We start from the raw sequence: 19,059 nt of genomic DNA, 5'->3' as shown, positions 1-19,059 counted from the left end.
AAAGACTAATATTTAGGAATAGAAGGAGTATTTTTGAATTTGTGTCATACATGCATGGTTTGGAAAAATTGATGCACTTTACTTATTGGATTGTTGTTGTGTCGTGCGTGTGTCTGTGTGTGTGTGGTCATATGCTTGATACATACAAAGTTTTCTCACCTCCATATTGTTCATCTTTTAAATTTGAATTTGCATTGGAAAACTTACTAGGGATACCATGAAATGTGAAATCCACATTGAGATCACTATATCATAAACTCACTCTAATTCAACAACTCATCATAAATCAATTACCACGTTGAGATTAGTATTTGCAAGGAAAATACGGGTATTGTAATACACATAGATTCCTTCGGCAATTTAAAAGGTTACTTCGTATTCTCGAATGGTAGGACCCAACGGCGTACCAGCCAGACCTTGGCTCGTGTTGATCCTAAAAAAACCGGGCTTGTGTCCTTCGGTGGCGTGCGTGGTACGCACATTAGGCAACCGCAACCAGTCGAGCCTCAGCGTTTCAAGTCAAAATATCTGGCGGCCAGAATTCCAGCCCTAGGAAATTCCCCTCATGTCCCTGGTCCATAATTACTACCGATGAACAATGGAGGGATGCTTTAGTAACTAGACAACGTTCCTACCGTGCCGAGCATGGTTCAATTCCCTCGGTCGTCGCTCATCAAGGTCACCCGTCAACTGCATTGCCTAGTACTACTACTACTACTACACCAGGATGAGCACATAATTGAGCCCGTTTGTTCGTGCCTAGTACTTGAGTTAATATATCAGGCAATGCATTGGTACGAAGGGATTATCCTTTTACTCTGCATATATAACTTGTCTGAAGTCTAACTAAGCAAAATGTTTGACCAAATCCTTTCTTAAGAAATACAACAGGACAGATGTACGGCTTGAAAATTTATTGCATGATGCAAGTTATGATATTGTTTCGAATCCTGGATCTTAAATTTCAGAAAATCCAAAAGTGAGCATAAATTATTAAAACTAAGCATGGTCACGTGATATGGCACAAATATTACTTCATAAGTTTTTTCTTCAATTTGAGACAAGCTACGTATGACAAGTTGCACAAATGAAGAGCCAAGGTATTTTGGAACAAAGACCTGTCATGTTAAGGCGAACGCTTTCACTATTGAAACCGTGGGTGTTTACGTGCTGCCACGAGTCCCCGCTTCTCATCGGCAGGTGCCATCTGAGCAAGCGTGTGAGTCGATGGGAGGCGTACGAGCAGACCGCTGCGCCGGCTGTCAGGGAGGTGTGCGAGCAGACCGCTATGCAGGCTCACCGGGAGGCGAGCCCTTTGACCAGGCTCCGTCGCCCACCGTCGTCCCAACTGCTCCCACTTTTAATGTCGCCGGCGCCGCAGTTTAAAATCAACCCCGCACTACCCAGTATCGCTACAATCCTCTCTCTTCCTCTCCGATTCTCCTGCTGTCTACCTCCAACTAGCCTGACCTAAACGTACGCCATGCCGCATCACGATAGACTGCCCTTAGTGTTCCAGTTTCCCGAGGAAGACACCCAGCCGGAGTCTCAAGAACATAAGGCGCTTTGGGACGAGCTTGAACTGGCCTTGCGGGAAGACGCCGCGCCTGTCCCCGCTCCCGTTCCGGCTCCCGTCGCCTCGACTGCGCCAGCGCCCATCCCCATGGCATTGATGGTCTGGGAGCCGCACATTGTCGCCGAGCTTGATCCCACGGGGTTCCACGAGGTCCCCGCCGACTTTCACGCGCCCGTGCACCTGCCAGCGCATGCGCCTCCGCGTGCACTGACGCCCACGCCCATGCCGGTGCCCGTGCACCTGCCAGCGCATGCGCCTGCGTGTGCACTGACGCGCGCGCCCGTGCCGGTGCCCGTGCACACGAATGTCTCCGCCGCGCCGTTGACAGCGCCTGTCCCCGCGCGGGTGCCAGTGCCCCCCTCAGCGGCATGGATGGCCGCCGTCGACCGCTTCCTTGCACCAACGCCAGTCGCCTCCTCCCGCCAGTTGACTCGCTCTGAAGTCCAGAACATTTTGGCCTTCCTCGAAGCTAGGCCAACGTCCAGGAGTACGCCAATAACGGCGCAAGACGTCGCCGTTGCCGTCGGTCAGTGGCCCAATGACACACAGAGCACGGCAGAGGAGCCGCTTCCCACCGCGAGACGCCCTCGCCGCCGCCGCGTAATCTAAATTTGCCATGAAAAACGTTCGGATTGCCATGCTTAAAATCCGAACGTTTATCATTTCCGTTTATTTTATATCGATCGTCGTATAATTTAAAGTCGGAGTCAGACTGAACGAAATGTATGGTTTGATCGATTGAATGTTCTGCTAGAGCCGTATCAAATTAAATATAAAACATCATCAAGCCACATGTATTCCTTGTCATCCAACGACCTAGACTGCTTCAATGTCGAGCGCTCAACACGTTTAGCGTGCAGTTAATTTCATGCCAAAAACAGTGCTAATCACATGACAACATGCAAATAATATCCTAATAGTTAATATCCACATGCACTTAATATACTTCCAAATTAACGTGCATTGCACGTACACACTGACTAGTGCTGCTAGTATGTGAAACTGGTGCCATGACTTGTGAACACGTCCAGATATGGTCAACGGCAACATCGCCCGCGAGTTCTTCCTCTTTGCCCGTGTGTCTAAACACAGAAGGGGAGGAGAGAGAGAGAGCACACATGGAATCCACCAGTAAGTGAAGGCGAATAGTACTAAAAATAATATTACATGTTATCCATTAATTAGACTGTGGTAATATAAAAACATTATGTGAACAAAGGGGTACAACAAACATTGCTATTCTACGTATGTTGCCTATTGACGTGCGGCTTGAAGGCCCGGTCGCATGTTCGATCCTCATCCTGTATTTTTTAATTTGTATATGGGTCCAAATTTTTTTCATGACATGTGGGCCCCTCGGTGTGAAGTTTGTAGCACTTTAATTTTTGGGTCGAAATTTGTTCTATTCCAAGTGGACTATCGGTGTGTAGTTTTGTAGCTTATTTATAATAATTAAAGAGAACAACATAGTTTTTTCAATAATACCATGGTGCGACGTTGAAGGCGAGAAAGGACGTGCGAGAGAGCGATGACCCAGCCAGAGGGAAATCAACTAGGGGAGTTGCGTGGGTTGCAACGGTGTTTGGAGTAGTTGTGGGCCGAATGCTACGAAAATATAATCTAAACCGACCGGAATAAATGCCTACATAAATTAATCCAAGGTTGGAGTGCCCCTCGCAATGTAAATAGCTCCGGCTTTGCGAGGGATGGAGAGGTAGTATCTTCAACGCGTGGAAGATATGGTGTGAGAAAGCGAGGTCAATCGAGAGACATATAGATAGAGAGACAAAGTGAGTGTGGTCCGATATTCATTGAAGAAATATATATGCTCTGGAGAGATATTGTTCGATTGAGCTTTTTGGCAAGGGTGAGGGCTATAAGATAGAGCTTGAGAGATGATCCAGTCACAGAAAGATATATTTTGTGCGTGGGAGGAATCAAGGTCAACCGATCACATAGGGTCGCCGTGCGATCGAAAGAGTGAGACGGGTTGGAGAGAGTGACCTAGATAGACGATGTGCGTGAGAGAGTATACAATGTGAATAGGTCGAATTGAGCTCAAACATGGTGATATATCGTTTTTGTCCGAGAAAGAGCGAGGTCAATCGAGACACACGGAGAGAGAGAGACACACAGTTGCAGTCGGGAGGGAGACACACAATTGCATTCGGGGGCGACACTTGTAGTTGCATGGCTAGTATTCGACATGCAACTCCACCCCACCCACCTCTCCCGCCACTCTTACAAGACAAAGGTTAATTGTAGTTGCGGTGTGTGGACATGTACTTGCATTAGGTGGTGACACTTGCATTTGCAAAGCCTAGTGTCGGACATGCAACGACCACCTCTCCCGACGCCCACTTACAAAACAAAAAAATGTCAGTTGCATTGGGTGTGTAGGCATATGGTTGCAGTTGATGGCGACAATTGCAGTTGCAAGCCTAGTATCGGATATATATGCAACTCCCCCTCCATGTTGCTCCCTTACAAAACCTAAAAAGTCCAGTAGCAGTCGAGTGTGTAGGCATGTAGTTGCAGACAAGGACAACACTTGTAGTTGCAAGCCTATCGTCGGACACGAAACTTCCCCATCTCGTGCCGCTCACTTACCAAAAAAGTTCAGTTGCAGCCGGGTGTGTAGGCATGCAATTGCAAAGAAAAAAATTCAGTTCCAGTCGGGTGTATAGGCATGCAATTGCAGCGGAAGACGACAATTGCGGTTGCAAGACTACTGTCGTACATGCAATTGTAGTTGCAAGCGTATTGTGGGACATGCAATTCATCCCCTCTCCGTAAAAAGCACAAGGCCTGTTGTAGTCGATAGGGGACATGCAGTTCCAGTCGAGGCCGAGACTTGGAGTTGCAAGCCTAGTATTGGACATGCAACTTCCTACTCTCTCACCGCCCACTAACAAATCAAAAAATGTCGGTTGCCATGGAGTTTGTGGGCATGCAATTGCAGTCGGGTGTGTAGGCATGCAGTTCCAGCCGAGGATGACAGTTGTCATTGCAAGACTACTTTTGGATATGCAATCCCCCCCCTCTCTGACAAAAAACACAAGGCCAGTTGCAGTCTGAAGGGGGACATGCAGTTGCATTCGAAGGCGACGGTTACAGTTACAAGCCTGGTATCGCACATGCAACTCCCCCTCCCTCTCCCACCGCACTTAGAAAACAAATGTTAGTTGCAGTCGGGTGTGTGGACGTGCAATTGCAGTAGGGGGCGACACTTGCAGTTGGATGCCTAGGGACAGACATGCAATTGCCCTTCTCTCGACAAAAGACTAATAAATTACATTCAATGGCGACACTTACAATTGCGCCTAATAGTGGGCATACAAGAAAAGGATTTTAAATGCACTAAGAAGACAAAATATAAATAAATAAACAAGAAACATGGATTTTTTTATAAAGTAAATAAATGAATAAAATAAAAATAAAAATGAAACAAGAAAAATGGTAAAAATACAAATGCAAATGCAAAATAAAATAAATGTCACGAGAACGCCGATATTTTTTTTTGTTAAAAATCACTTATGAAAAGATAAATAAGAGGCAAGAAAATAAAATTAAAAACACATAAATAAATCCAGAAAAGGCCAGGCTATCACACATCCCTGCCCACGCATAAAATAAAGAGGAACGAAGGAGCAGGCCAGACACACCCTAAAACAGCCCATCACCAAAAAAAATGGAAGCAAACTTATTGGACATGAGAGAAAAAATGAAACAAACAAAATATTACCAATTCTTGGTCGCTTTGAAGACATGGAGTTGCATTCTGGGGCAACACTTACAATAGAGGTCACATTGCTACCGAATCGACTAAGACTTGGCTAATTCTTGGTCGACTAAGAATAACAAATTCACATAAAATAGATTTTTTTGGATTAGATATTTCCATCTATACTTCTTTTAGACTGGCATACTTAACACAAAGCCAAAGCTAAAAAACCTAGAAAAGGAGACATGGATGCTTGTTCTATACAAAAATGCGTGCGTGTACACACATCTGAAAAAAGGAAATTCTGGTTCTAAAAAATGGATGCTGCACTAGAAAAACTACATAGAAAAACTATACATTTAGGGATATTTTCTATCAACAACAACCACACATACGCACACACGGATTCTAGGAAAAAGAAAAAGGAGAAAAACTCACAAAAGATGCTACTGCAGTGTACGAATTATTTTCCTTTTCACTCTTAGACTTTGTATACTTTGCAGGGAAAAGAAAAGACACACCGTTCAAAGCCCGCCACTCCCCTGCCTAGCCCACCCAAAGCTGACAAGAAAAACAAGGCACAAAAGCAGCCCACTAGTCCGTCCATCTACACGGGCCAATTTACAATTAAAAGCAGTTTGCACACATCTAAAAGCAGTAGTAGATCTAATGGTCTACGAGTCGACTGAGACTTTGGGAAGTCTCAGTCGACTGATTTTTAGCAGTACGGTTTTTCAAATTAGCTAGTGTGCTTACTTGCTAGTTTAGCTAGCAATATACTGCTCAAGAAAGAGGCAAGCAATTTGACACACACCTTCCCTGGGCTGCCCATTTTACACCTTTTTCCCTTTTGTATGACCATCAGAAAATATTCTGGTTTTCAAATTTTTCGTTCACAATTTTAAGAAATGTTTGCGTTTTAGAAAACAAAAAGGATAAATGTAACAAAAGTATGTGGTTTGCAATTTGTGTTCAAGGTCATGGGAAAAATTAGGGCCATTCCAAGAATGTCATGAAACAACATGCTTTAAGCTCGCCCAACAATTTGTCTTACAAGGCCATGAAAATAAATTGGGCCATTTAAGGGATGTCGAGAAATGAGGTGCTCCCAAACGGACCCTTCTCGCCGACCTCAACACTATGCTTGAACATGTATTTTTTAGAAACCTGAGAACCAACCTTAATTTTGCATGCAGGGGGGCATGCCCATGTTAGGCATTCATACCAGGTTTGAACGATACTGTATGCAATTTTGTGACACAATTGACCATTTATTCGACCAATAAAATGCCTCTAATTGATCATACAAGGTCATGGAATAAATAAATGGGCGGCGCCAAGAGGGGGTGTGCGTCGGTTTGTGTGACACTACTCCCCGCACGAGAGCTCCTCGTCGGCGCCTTAAGCACCAAGTGGACTACCTAGCGCTCACGCACTCTCCTAGTGGGTCGTGGCCAATATAGCTTGCTTGATCGCTCCTCTCACACCACCTTCCGAATTAATCCTTCAATCCATCTAGCGATATTTTTCAAAAAAATATCTACCAAAAATTTTCTCTTGCAAGTACGTGCTGCGAAAAAGCGCATGAATTGAGAAAATGTTTTCGAATTCAAAAAAGTTCATAAAATTGAAAATAGTTCACCAATTTGTAAAAAAGTACATTAATTCAAAAAAAGTTCATAAAATTGGAAAAGTTCATGAATTTCGAAATTTGTTCATGATTTTGAAAAGTTCACAAACTTGGAAAAAAAATCATTTTTTAAATCGTCAGATTTGAAAAAACTTCACGAATTCAAAAATAGTTCATGGGTTTTGAAATGAAGTTCTCAGGTTTGAAAAATGTCATAGATTTGGACCAAAAAGTTCACGGATTTGAAAAAAATCACATATTTGAAAAATCATCTGGATTTTCAATGATAGTTCTCGGATTTGGAAAAAGTTCATCCTTTTTTGAAAAACAATTCATGGATTTAAAAAAAGTTCACAGATTTAAAAAATGAAGTTCACTAAAAAAAGTTGCAAAAAACTGAAAAAAGTTCATGGATTTACAAAAATGTTCACTAGACAGTTTGCAAAAAACTGAAAAGAAATCACAGATTTTAAAAAAGTTCTAGAAAATTGAAAAAGGTTCATGCTTTTGAGAAAGAAAACAGAAAAAAGGAAAATAAAAAAAACTGTAGAAAAACTGGCGAAATAAAACACAAGTAATATAATTAGAGCCTTCGTTGTAGTGTTACATAGTAGACGCATAACAAAAAAGAGGAAAACCAGTTTATTGGCACGTAAGTTGTTGTGGCCGAGTTGGTTGTCCTAGTTGACTTGATCCGTTAGGTGGAGAGATTGTAACCTACTTTTGCCCAGTTTTTGAAGTTTGGAAAAACAAAACAAAATCTGAATGGGCCAAGCCCACGCCGTTAGTTGAGAGGTCCTCTTCGGCGCCCTCAGCGCCGCTTAGGCTAGCTGGCGCTCGAAGGCAGCCAGTAATGGGCGGGCCCAGCATCGCTGGCGTCCAGCAAAAATGCTCCAAAAAGAAACGTGAATACTGCGCTACTATTTTGCAAATACGGGAATGAACCAGCATGCCAACCAGGGGCGGAGCTACAGGGTGTCCAGGGTGGGCCGCGGCCCACCCTGGAACTTTGGGTCGGGCAGTATGATAGGATATTCGATCATGGGCTGGAGGAAAAAAAAGGCCTAGCAATAGCTTACTAACACTGGATGGTCGTCAGGAGCCCAACCTGGTCCCCGAGTCGATTCTCTGATCTACCTCTACGCGTTCCGATCCGCCTCCAGCCGCGAACAACTTGTTTCGCCGAGTCGCCGTCGCTCGTAGCCGCCGCCGGCCCCTCCAGCCAGCGCCAGGAGCCGCCACGTCCAGCCTCGCCCCGCCCCGCCCAACGAGCTCTTCGTCTCTCTGACGCTTTCCATGGACGATTCAGCACAGTGCTGTAGTGAATCGAGCTCCCACACCGGTCTTCCTCGGCTCCGGCAGAGCACCGCCCGACGAGTAGTGTGCCTTCGTCTTCCCCGGTTCCTCCCGCGGTCTTGGTGACCTAGGTCTGCTCCTGCACCTCCCATCCTCCCACCGGAGCCACAGCTAATTCTACATGATACAAATCAGGAAGGTTTGGATGTACTGTATGTAGATGATGAAAACAACAATATGTTTTCCTTTCGCTTGTCCTTGGCACTGCTGAAAGAAAGTTGCACAATTGAAATATCTTGATATATTGGACCTCAAAGCTATAATCTAAATTTTGTGTTCAGAAACATGCAAATTGACTACATAATACAAATTTAAGTTTACTGATTATGAACTGAAAAAAATGCAAATTATTATTGTGGAGTTATTGAAGAATATAATGGAGAGGACCGGAGACATTGCTTCTCTTTTTTGGAGATATGCTTTTTTGAACTTCTCAAGGTATGTGCTATGTAACGTCTTTTATGCAAAACTGGCACTTAATTGAGAACTTACTGATTTAATTGTGCGTGCTATTGGTAAATTAGTTACCTCATTCACATGATTTTTTTTGTTGTCAATATTTTAGAGGTGGACCACCCTGCTGTCAAATCCTAGCTCCGCCACTGATGCCAACGCTATAAACACGAGCGACTAACCACTGCACGACCATCGCTTTGATGTCATCAATTGAAAAACACACTATTTGACCATTTTTCCTGTCCCAGTATAAATTATTTGGGAAAAAAATTCATAAATATGAAAAAGATTTCATGAATTCTTAAAAAGTTCATCTATTTCAAACGCAGTTCACGGATTTTCACAAAACAAATTCATAAAATCCAAAAAGTCCATAGATTTTGATAAAAAAAATCACAATTGTGTAAATAGTTCTCTGAATTTTGAAACAATCTCATGGATTTGAGAAAATTTCATGGATTTAAGAAAGGTTCATCGATTATGATAAAAAAAGTTCACAAATTTGAAAAGAGTTCACCAAATTTTGAAATAAAGTTCACGGATTTGAAAAAACTTCATGGATTTAAAAAATCACCGATTTAGTTAAAAAAAGTTCGCAAATTTCAAAAGAGTTCACCGAATTTTGAAAAAAGGTTCCCAGTTTATAAAAAGTTCACCAATTTTGCTAAAAAAGTTCACTAATGTGAAAAAGGTTCACTAGTTTTCAAAAAGGGTTCACAAATCTGGAAAAGTTCATGCATGATTTTTTTTAAATCCAATGAACTTTTTCTTAAATGTATGATTTTGAGGGAGGTGGGCCCCTCAATCCTCCTATATCCAATCCAGAGTGTCCACGTTGCACATTACGTAAAGTACATAGATTAGTTTACATAGGTGTAGCATTGTCCTTGTATTAATTGCACTTAGTCCCTTGTTTATTTTCGCGAGCACTTAGTCCCTTGTTGTAAAACATCATGTTCAAGGGGATGACTTTTGCATGTGTAAATTCAAGTAAATAAAATACTGTAGGTAACTGTTCAATAAAAATTACAAAGCTCTTTGCACAATGTGAGTATAAAGCCCTTGATTATATTATAAAAGTAATGCATACTCCCTGGCACATATGAACCTTGAAATAAACAAAAATCTATTTCTATCAAATATAGATGAAGATAGATAGACAGGTGGCAGTGGATAGTTTTTTCAAAGAATCAACCGTCTAGCACACTAGCCCAGGTAAACTACATGTAAAAGATAAAAAACAAATCACAAACACGCAAATGACCTTTGCGTTTCATTGCATTAGAAGGATGGGGGAAAGTTATAGTCCTCCTAGGAGGTTAATTTTACAGTACATCATACAACTCAGTGGACATCCCAGGATTGGTGCAGAACAACCTGCAAGCCTTGTGCCCCTGCCTTAGCCCATCATCGGATCTCATCCTTGATCTTGTTGAGGTGCCCAGTGATGGAAGGCACCGCGTTGTCGAAGACGCATTCACTGATTTGATAATTTAGTCGGACATAGCGCCTATCACTGATTTGATGTCATTGGCAATATTCTTGGCATCTGCTGCAATACCAGCCAATCCTCTCCTTCCTAACCCAGCACAATAGAGCCCATTTTCACCTTTCCAATGATTTGGATATTCTTTGATGGGCAGTCCATTCCCATTTAACATGCTCTCACCATTCTGGGATAAAAAATATAGAGCTTGTTAGGAGATTTGACAATTGTTGCACCAAGAAAAAAACTCAGACATATTCAAACATCGATGTTGTTACCTTGAGCCATATATTTGTTGTGCTTTTGTATCCAGTTGCAAACACAATCACGTCAAATGATATCTTTTTACTGCATTGAAATTCAACTATATCGCCCATGATCTTACTAATGCTCCCCTGTACCTGTAGGAGATGAATAGAATATTGATAACTTGGCATACAAAGACAACATATGTTATGAAATCTATGTCTTGTCAAGAATATACTTACTTTGATGATACCTTTTCTGATTAACCCAACAGTGCCAACATCAATAACAGCGGATCGGCCGGTTTTTGAGTTGACGATCATTGGACCCATTTTTGGCCTTCTGATGCCATACCTCGATAGGTCTCCAAATATTAATTTTGCCGCCATCACAAGGAGTTTATCCACTAGATTCAGTGGAAGGCGGCGAGCAAGTGTCATCCCCAACCGGATTAATTCCTTTGCCATTACATGAATCTGCAACCACAAAACTTGTCACATCTCTTTTGAAGCCTGCATCATCGAATAAAATTTCATAGAATCATCTTCTTTCAAGAGTTAAATTTTCAGTGTAGTTCGTCTAATTGCTTAGTTGTTTGTGCATGTTATAAAATAGTTTATCGCTCTATACCATGAAATACTTTCTAGTAATAACTCTAAAAAGCCGCATCCTTCTAATGGTGGCTATAATAAGAAATTGCCATGTACCCACCAAAAATATATAGTGCCCGTAGGGTGGGGGTGGGGGATTCCCTAGTGTTTCCAGGTCAAAAATAATATATAGTGCGTGGACATACCGGGCTTCGTATAACAACTGAAGTATTGGCACCATGGGCCGCAAGGTCATAAGCAATTTCCATTCCAGAGTTGCCAGATCCAACGACCAATGCATTCATGCCAGAGTAGCTCTTGCCTGACTTGTAGCTTGAGGAGTGGATGACATCACCCGGAAAACTTTGCAGTCCGGGGATCATTGGAATATTCTCTGCACTATTCCCACCACTTGCCACAACAAGAAACTTTGATGTGAACCTGACTATTGTGCTCTTTGCCATGTCATGTGCCACGATGGACCAACATTTTTCGTCATTGTCAAATGTGGATGACTCCACACTAGTGAGATACTTGGATTGAATATTGAAACGCTCAACATAGTCATCTAAGTACTTTACAAACAAGGTTTTTGGTATGTATGTTGGAGCATCTAGTGGGTATGACATGTGTGGCAACTCACAAAACTCCTTTGCAAGATACAGCTTGAGGCGATCGTAGGCGTGGTTGCGCCAAAGCGACGCGTTGCAACTTTCACGCTCGACAATGACATAGGGAATTGAGAATTGGCTAAGGCATGCTGCTGTTGCAAGGCCTGCTGGCCCAGCGCCAACAATCAACACTACAACATTCTCCATTTCAAAGAGAATAGTTGACAAAGTTGTGGGATGGGTGCAATGGTAGGCTGGAGTGTTTGCTTGTTTGCTCGATGAATCTTTGGATGCATATATGGGCATATATATACCGGTATGTTTCATGTGTCAATCTATTTAGAATGAGGAATGAAAAAGGCAAAGATTTATTGACGCCTTATTCTGGTGTGTACTAGTATTCTGTCTAAATATTGAACGTTGGTGTGAAAGCATGTCCTGATACATTAGAGGATACAAAATAGGCAGGAAACGCACTCTTGATCGATTGTTTTTTTTGGAAACTTATCAACCGGCTTTGGATATGTTTATACTAAAATCTCTTTACAATTTCTTTCCGTTCGTGCTGTCATCAATGAAAATTCATATGGGATAAGGATATGTTTCGTACTAGAGGCAAACACGCGCCTTGCCGCGCCATTTTCTCTCAAGGCATTTTTTCACGCTAATTTCTCTCAAGCATTTTATTGGTCACGGATCCATCAAAATATTATTTCTTTCTTTTTATTTTTTGGTCCAAACTTCTGTTCTTCGTTCTTCCCCGTGCCTTGCAATTTCTATTTTTCTACCGACATGCGGATGGTCGTGTTATGGAAACCGTGCATGCTTTGTCGTGACAATAATTTTTGGCGCGCTACTATGGTTCTGGGTCATCACTTATCACCAAATAACTGTGTAGTTTGTGGCGGTCTGTTAAATGTAATGCAATATGATTTTTTTGTCCACTTCAAAACGTTGGACATCTAGATGTACACCTAAAATTATGAGGCCTCAGACAAGCTATCAAGCATGTATGTTAGGAAGCAACAATTTTGGTATAAACGAACAATAATCCCTGATTTCCTACAACATGTACCAGCTTCATGTTAAGTATGTTGCAGCTTGGACCATCAGCAAGAACAATTTCAGTCCTGCTCCCCAGCTTCCTCTACTCAAATTAATCACAGCCTGTAGTCACTGTTGTCTGGATTTTATTTGAACTATTGCTAGGAGTAAATATATCCTAACCATGTGACCAGGTGCAAAGATTTCTTTGCACTACAACTTGCAAAGACTAATAGCTTTGTTCCGCTTTGTTATTTGTCAAACGTATGACAAATTGGCCACAATATTTACACAATGCTTGGCAAATACAAATGCTCTGTATCCATGTTCGCACCGGCAAAAAAGAACAATAAACACAAATAGTGGGAAATAGAATAAGAGCTAAATGACATACCTTTTCAGCTGAATTCTTCAGCCAGCAAGATTCTGAAATAATATTTACCAAAAAAAAGTAATCCTTTTCCTTGTAATTCCAAGATAAATAAAACATCCATCAGACTGAACTGACTGGTCACGAAAGGGATTATAAGGTAACATATTAGGATCACATCTAAAAAATGTGACACCAATGTGCATGTTGCATAACCCATGAGAAATAAAAGCGATAAGAAAGATCCAAAAGCATACTTAAATGGTCAACTAACCAATCCAGATCTAGCCAAAGACAAATAGTGTATATGTTCATGTGACGACTGATGAAACTGAAACTGTGAAATTAGCAGGATAGTATAGTTGTTGAACCGGTAAATAGCTTTTGAGGTTTCATGCTATAATACACCTTTTAGGCTTTTAAAGTGTAACGTGAATTTTGAATCCTTGAACAGGGGAAGAAGGCTAGCCTTGTCGAAGAATATTGTATAGATAAAATAACTGTTATTTTACAATCAAGACCAAACCAAGCTTTGAACTGGTGATAACACAGTATTGCAACAAGCTTCAGACACCTAAACTTTGAACACATGAACCATCAATGTAAAGCAGCATTGCTGGAGAAAATAGCAGAACTGACCTACAACAGATGCACATGATTCTTCAGTGGAGAGCATAATTGGAGCACCAGTAAGAAAATTCTTCATGATTTTGCCAAGTGTGCCGCCACGCCCCAACCATGCTTGTAAGCCAACTACCCAGGTAGGCGTACGGCCGTGCCGCAAGCAGCTGCATCCATGCCTCGGCTCTCCCCTGGACACAACCGCGATCAACGACACTGCTGCGCCACCCAGCTTCGCCCGTAGCCGTGCCATACTGGTTGCCTTGCTGCGTTCATGCAGCTTCTCCCTCTTGTAAAATTGCGGGCAGTACACAAACTGCAAGCAAGCATATTCCTAGTTCTCATGTTAGTGGATACCAAAGTGTGGACCGAAAGTCACATAAAAAAGATAATATTGACACTCCACAAGAATAGGTATGTATCAAGAGCAGAGTAATTGCTCATTGTACATCACTAATAGCACAATGTCGACAGCAGAAACCTGGATCCTTATCTAATGCTACGCAAAGGTGGATACAGAGAGAGGCTTATATGGCCAACTAATGGTAAAAACATATTGATGTATTTAACAATATGCAACTTGAGCAATTAGAAAGATACACGTAAAATCCAACCTGGATCCTCATAACCCACAAGTATGGGGACCGCAATAGTTTTCGATAAGTAAGAGTGTCGAACCCAATGAGGAGCTAAAGGCAGAACACATATTCCCTCAAGTTCTATCGACCACGGATACAACTCTACGCACGCTTGACGTTCGCTTTACATAGAACAAGTATGAAACTAGAAGTACTTTGTAGGTGTTGTTGGATAGGTTTGCAAGGTAATAAAGAGCATGTAAATAAAAAGTAGGGGTTGTTTAGATAAAGACACAACTAAGTTAGTTTTAGTAAAGAGCTTTTTGTTACGAGAAAGTTATTTGTCCCTAGGCAATCGATAACTAGACCGGTAATCATTATTGCAAGTTTATATGAGGGAGAGGCATAAGCTAACATACTTTCTCTATTTGGATCATATGCACTTATGATTGGAACTCTAGCAAGCATCCGCAACTACTAAAGATCATTAAGGTAAAATCCAACCATAGCATTAAAGCATCAAGTCCTCTTTATCCCATACGCAACAACCCCCTTACTCGGATTTGTGTTTCAGTCACTCACGCAACCCACTATAAGAGAATCATGAACGTATTACAACACCCTACAGCGGGGATCCCTCATGCTTGCGCGACACAGAGAGCACCATAGGACAGCACCAATAATAAAACATGCAACTCAAACCAATCACGATCATCAAATAACCATTAGGACAAAATGGATCTACTCAAACATCATAGGATAGCCATACATCATTAGGAAATAATATATAGCGTTGAGCACCATGTTTAAGTAGAGATTACAATGGGTAAGAGAGAGGTTACACCGCTTCATAGAGGGGGGAAGAGTTGGTGATGATGGCGGTGAAGTTGTTGGTGAAGATTGCGGTGATGATGATGGCCACGGCAGCGTTCCGGCGCCACCGAAAGAGAAGAGGAGAGGGGCCCCATTCGTCTTCTTCTTCCTTGACCTCCTCCCTAGATGGGAGAAGGGTTTCCCCTCTGGTCCTTGGCCTCCATGGCATGGGAGGGGCGACAGCCCCTCCGAGATTGGATCTGTCTCTCTGTCTCTCTCTGTTTTTGCGTTCTCAAATTCTACCCTTTCACCATTTCTTATATTCCCGGAGATCTGTAACTCCGATTGGGCTGAAATTTTAACATGATCTCTATCCGGATAATAGCTTTCTTGCGGCGAAAGAAGGGCATCAACCGCCTTACGGGGTGGCCATGAGGGTCAGGGGCGCGCCCCCTGCCTCGTGGCCCCCTCGGGCATCGTCTCACGTGGATTTTTCTTCCCAAAAATCATATATATTCCAAAAAAAATCTCCGTCAGATTTTATCCCGTTTGGACTCCGTTTGATATGGATATTCTGTGAAACAAAAAACATGCAACAAACAAGAACTGGCACTGGGCACTGTATCAATATGTTAGTCCGAAAAATAGTATAAAAAGTTGCCAAAAGTATATGAAAGTTGTAGAATATTGGCATGGAACAATCAAAAATTATAGAGAGGACGGAGGCGTATTAGATCCCTCTCACAAGATAGACATGGAAATTAAGTAGCAGATAATAGATTGTACAATCATGTAGTGCGACTCTACAACGAATTAAACACCATGCATGATACTACATCCTAGTTTTCAGAGCGTGTCATATGTAGCTGACTTAGTGAATTAACTTTTCAAGAGAGGTTGTCAGCAATACATATGCATTTATCTTTGTAGTAAAACATGATTTTCATTTTTTAACTGAACAAACTGCCACTCGGAGTTTAAAAGCAGGCTGAAATTGCACAAACTTAAGGAGGCAAGAGTTTGTTTAAGGCTTCAGGGGTAGGCCTACCTGCTTTCTACTGAAGTTTCTTATCAGAGATGAGAAGGAATTCATCACCTATCATATGCTCCGTGACAAATTTATATTACCAATTGACGGGAATGTGAAGTCTGAAAACAAATTAAGCTGTACAACTCTAGGCTCTCAAGTAAGCAAATCTATACCTACTATTAAAGGCAGGTGATATTCTTGGTTTCGTCCCGCTTCGTTTGGTCCCGCTTCAATTAATTTCACGTACGCTATTTGGTTTCGTTACTTGCCACCCGTTTTGGCCAAATAGAGGAAGCCCATCTGGGCAGCGCACCGTGGCCCAGGTCCGGAGAGCTGGCAAAAAATAAAATTGCCGATGGGAGGGTTCGATCTCATAACTTGCAAACCAGCCACACACAGTTTGTCCAACCGATCCAGCTAGAGATATGAGAGGATTTTTCTCTCCCGTTGCAACGCATGAGCCTCTTTGCTAGTAGAAAATAAAAGAAGAACAACCCATGTCAGTGGTTTATGTGTTTCCTATCTGTACAAAGGGATCTTTCCTCCACCTGATGAACTAAAGGCAACGTGGTGCCACTTGTTAATACATAACAGTATTACCATGGAATCATTTGTCCACCACTTTGCAAGCTTGTAATAAATGAACAACTAGATTTAAGCAATGTCAAAAAATTGACAGGGAGCAGATGAAGTCTGGAAAGGTCATTATCCTTAAAGGACAAAAGTATGGCATACAAATGGTGTTCACTCATATTTTGCCCCGCTAAATCTGCAGCCAGGAAAAAATCAGTTTTGTTTTCCTTACATTAGAATTTGACCAAAAACTAACCATCCAAACATACCCTTAGGAAGAAGATTATGATACCTTTGACCGTCGAATCAACACATTTACAAGGTATTGCAGACCTTGTGAGATTGCATATTCTTGGCCTGCTAAAATAATTTTCTTGAGTAAATCGAGCACAAATGATATTTTACTTACATGCTTTTGAACTCAAGCATGGAGGGAATGAAATAGAGGAAGAAAAATATGCGCCTAAAAAGGGACAGATTAGAGGAAGAACATGATGAAAGTTGAGGTCTCACCGTGCTGGTTAATGGGGGGAGACGGATCCACGCAGCAGAGAAACACAGAGAGAGGCGTGGGGGCGGTGGCGATGCACACTACAAAAAAAAGACACATCAGTGACATTTTGGGCCGAACAATTTTTTTTCCTGTCATACATATGACACTTCTATGACGATAATTGTGACAAAACCCGGTATCATCATAGATGTGGTGGGATCCTACTTCTATGACAAAAAATCATGACAAAACATCATGACAAAAAATGGGCTTTTCGTCCTGGGCGGGCCGGAGACGCAGCTGCATGACATTCTTTGGGCCGTCCATGACGGAAAAAACCATGGTAGAAGCGAGGGGGAGGAAAATTTCGAGGAGTTCCCGGTTACGGTGGGAGGTCGGGGGCCGAGCGATGCGCGTTTCTCTCGTACACGTACGCGCGTGTGTGCGAGGCGTTGGCTCTAACTGAACCCGAGCGATTGCACTGCAGGCTACGCGTTACTGAACCCGAGCGATCGATCGATGGCTGTTAACTGAACCAGATCGAGCGATTCCTTTGCTACTGCTGCTAACTGAAGCCGATCGATTGGATGGACAGTGAGCGTTGCAGGGGGGTGGATGAACAGTGAGCAGTGGCGTTGCCTCTGGATGAACAGGACCCCGTGGTGTGCAGGGCTGAATGAACAGTAGACGGTGGAGGGGTGCCCGTGGAGGGGTGGTTTAACAGGACCCCGTGGTGTGGAGGGCTGGATGAACAGTAGACGATGGAGGGGTGCCCGTGGAGGGGTGGTTGAACAGTAGCCGGTGGAGTAGCGCGCGGTGGAGGCTGGATGAACAGGAGCCCGTGGAGGCTGGAGGAGGTCGACAGTAGCCCGTGAAGGCTGGAGGAGGTCAACGGTGGAGATGAACAGTATCCCGTGGAGTCCCGTTTTGCGGTATGCCACACCCCTCCCGATCAACAGGACCCCCGTTTCGACCATAGCGCTCCAACACAAGTCCGTTTCCTCCATTTTGCGGTACGCCACACCCCTCCCGATCAACAGGACCCCCGTTTCGACTATAGGAGGTCCGTTTCCTTCGTTTTGCGGTACGCCAGACCCCTCTCGATGAACAGGATCCCGTTTCGAACGTGGCCGGTCGAACACAAGGTCGTTTCCTCCGTTTTGCGGTACGCCAGGCCTCGTTTCCATTGCCTGTTCCGTCCAAGCCCTCCCGATGAACACGACCACGCATTTCGTTCCGACCCAGCTGGTTGGCTCCCACGCGTTCCGTTGCCTCCCGATGAACACGACACATTCCGTTGCCTCCCCATGAACACGATGCATTCTATTGCCTCCCCATGAACATAACGCATTCCGTTGCCTCCCCATGAACACGACGACAACGTTGTTTCTCCGTTCCGACCCAGCCATGTACACGAGCCCTGGTCGTATTTATGCGCGAGTAGGCGTTCTAGACCCTGCCCGTATGTACCTACGTGGCCGTATTTTCTTTCTTGCACCCTGGCCGCTGTACGTACGTGTACATGCTACGTGCGCGCCTCTACTATGACACGTATGCGCCTCTACTACGACACGTGTGCACCTCTACATCGACCAGTATATATGTACCTATATGTTCATGACCAGAATGACAACGCTACGTACGCTTCGACCAGGTGGGTCCCGACTGTCAGGCACTTCCTTGCCTGTGAAGATGTAGCTGGTGGGTCCCAGCAGTCAGGGGGGCGAATCGTTTTGTTTTTGTTTATTTTTGCCCGGACGCACTTCCTTGCGTGCGAAGGTGTAGCTGCTGGGTCCCAGCAGTCAGGGGGGGATCGTTTTGTTTTTTTGCCCAGACGCACTTCCTTGCGTGCGAAGATGTAG

At 43.2% G+C, this 19,059-nt stretch overlaps 1 protein-coding gene across 1 annotated transcript; it reads right to left on the bottom strand.

The window, feature by feature from the left end:
- Window positions 1–10,235: 10,235 nt before the first annotated feature.
- LOC123152947 (probable indole-3-pyruvate monooxygenase YUCCA10) lies at window positions 10,236–11,882 on the bottom strand. The gene is made up of 5 exons (XM_044572303.1): window positions 11,708–11,882; window positions 11,271–11,386; window positions 10,717–10,950; window positions 10,507–10,629; window positions 10,236–10,415 (listed from the first exon to the last, which is right to left on the bottom strand). The coding sequence occupies exons 1-5, from the start codon at window positions 11,880–11,882 to the stop codon at window positions 10,236–10,238; spliced, it is 828 nt and encodes a 275-aa protein (XP_044428238.1).
- Window positions 11,883–19,059: the final 7,177 nt, after the last annotated feature.

Source organism: Triticum aestivum, chromosome 7A (assembly GCF_018294505.1).
Source record: "Triticum aestivum cultivar Chinese Spring chromosome 7A, IWGSC CS RefSeq v2.1, whole genome shotgun sequence".
In the NCBI taxonomy this organism is placed as follows: Eukaryota; Viridiplantae; Streptophyta; class Magnoliopsida; order Poales; family Poaceae; genus Triticum; species Triticum aestivum.
This window is presented reverse-complemented; position numbering and strand designations above follow the sequence as displayed.

What these genes read in the sequence shown, in the direction of transcription:
- LOC123152947 (XM_044572303.1), bottom strand. Translation starts at nt 11,882, where the DNA reads ATGGAGAATGTTGTAGTGTTGATTGTTGGCGCTGGGCCAGCAGGCCTT. An exon ending in TCAGAAAAGGTATCATCAAA is followed by an intron (nt 10,630 to 10,716) that starts GTAAGTATATTC and finishes CATCTCCTACAG; the next exon opens with GTACAGGGGAGCATTAGTAA. An exon ending in CAACAAATATATGGCTCAAG is followed by an intron (nt 10,416 to 10,506) that starts GTAACAACATCG and finishes TTTTTATCCCAG; the next exon opens with AATGGTGAGAGCATGTTAAA.